Genomic DNA, 1,762 nt, shown 5'->3' on the forward strand with positions numbered 1-1,762 from the left:
GCTGGCTCTGCCTCTAGATAGGCAGAGCCAGCTGTCACTCACGGAGCTGGATGAATCCAGACATCTATGTCGGGATCCGCTCCGGCTGCGGCGTCTCAGTATACCGCGAGCTGTAGCTCCCTATATACTGAGCTTAGGGTGACGGGAGGACGCTAGTTTGTGTCCTCCCGTTACCCTAAGGAGAACTATGGGGGAAAGCCCTGACCCCATAGTTCTCCTTTAAACCCGGCCTGCACACGTACAGATTGCTGGATCGTCTCCAGCCCGCCTCCCCGTGCTTCTGTGTCCTGCGATGACCTCTTCCTGTGATCTGCCTGTCCCCTGGATTGCCCGGACTACTCTTGCTTGCTGCCTGCCACTGACCTCGGACTGAATACTGGACTTGTCTCTGATCCCTCTGTACCGTCTACGCTCTCCTGGTTTGACCTCGGCTTGCTTTGACCCTGATTTCCGGATCACCCCTGCTCAGCTACAGAAGCAACCTTCTGCTCGCACGGTTTCAACACCACCGGCACCCGTGCCACTCGCTGTCCGCAGTGGTGTATCTTGATTTTGTGCTGCCCTAGGCAATACGAAACCCGAGCACCCCCCATCCCTAATCTAAAGTAGTCCCGCCCCTTCCTGTTTAAGACATTTTGCATAACCTGTCAGCTGTGGGATACAGCGCGCACGGCGTATCTAGATTCTGACAGGTTGCGCTATCAACGTAGCGGGACGCTCTAGTTCTACCTTTGCAATGGCCGCCTTCTCCATTCCTGGCTTGATGGGCTCCCTAGTTCTGCAGCTGCAACACCGATCTTCTTCCTTAATATGATGGGCCCTTAATATGGAGGTCCGAACTGCCAGTGCATCTGGACGAAGGTCACACACACCAATACATTGCACAGCACATTGACCAGGAAGAGGAAGGAGCTGCAGCATACATGTAGGAGTAGGCGGCATAGGTGGACACGTTGATCCCAACCCAGTGAAAGAAGCACCGGGTCCAGGGGTACTGGCAGTCATTTATGAATAATATATAATATAATTAATTTTTTCTCTCTCACCTAACTGGTTTGGGGGGACAGCATTTTGCGGCGCCCCCCTGGAAAGTGCCGCCCTAGGCAAATGCCTAGTTTGCCTTGCAGTAGATACACCCCTGGCTGTCCGCCAGGTCTCTGTCTTCACTTCCAGAGGCCTCAGGACACGAGGTGCAAGGGAAGCCTCCTCACGCGGTCATTCTCTCATCCAGGTAAGTGACGCAAACATTCTTATGTCATCCTGGACGGGACTGTCAAGCTAAAGCAGGGGTAGCCAAACTCCGGCCCTCCAGCTGTGGTGAAACTACCAATCCCATGATGCAAAGCCGAGGAGCGCGGAGAAGAGGCGGCCGATGTACTTCTCTTTGGCCAGGAGAAGGTAGAGCTTCTTCCGGGGCCAGCTGATGTACGTGCTGTCCGTCTCCGCCGTCAGCGTGACCTGAGAGACGGGAACATTGTTACAAATAAAAATATTACTTTGTATCAATTCCCCCTCCCCCTCCCGTGATAAGACTGCAACATTGTATCCAGTCACAAGGCGGGAGGCTGCAGCAGAAATTTGTGAACACAGCCAGGAGCTGTGCCGGCATCCCGATGCAAGAAGTAGGCGGTGACCCCCCCTGGATGACACCTGAACAAATATGGCTACAGAGTGAACAGCGTTGTCACCCTGATACAGGAAGTGGAAAAATAGCGGCTCTACTGGCGGGATCAACAGGTAATAAAACTATGGGGGGAGGGGG

The 1,762-nt window shown here is 54.0% G+C and overlaps 1 protein-coding gene across 1 annotated transcript in view; it reads right to left on the bottom strand.

The window, feature by feature from the left end:
• Window positions 1–1,323: 1,323 nt before the first annotated feature.
• Window positions 1,324–1,762, bottom strand: part of POPDC2 (popeye domain containing 2) — a 6,818-nt gene continuing 6,379 nt past the window's right edge. The window contains exon 3 of the mRNA XM_018574883.1: window positions 1,324–1,458. Coding sequence (XP_018430385.1) covers window positions 1,324–1,458 — 135 coding nt within the window. The remainder of the gene's footprint in view (window positions 1,459–1,762) is intronic.

This window comes from Nanorana parkeri, unplaced genomic scaffold (genome assembly GCF_000935625.1).
Source record: "Nanorana parkeri isolate BGI_ZX_2015 unplaced genomic scaffold, ASM93562v1 scaffold3321, whole genome shotgun sequence".
Taxonomy (NCBI): domain Eukaryota; kingdom Metazoa; phylum Chordata; class Amphibia; order Anura; family Dicroglossidae; genus Nanorana; species Nanorana parkeri.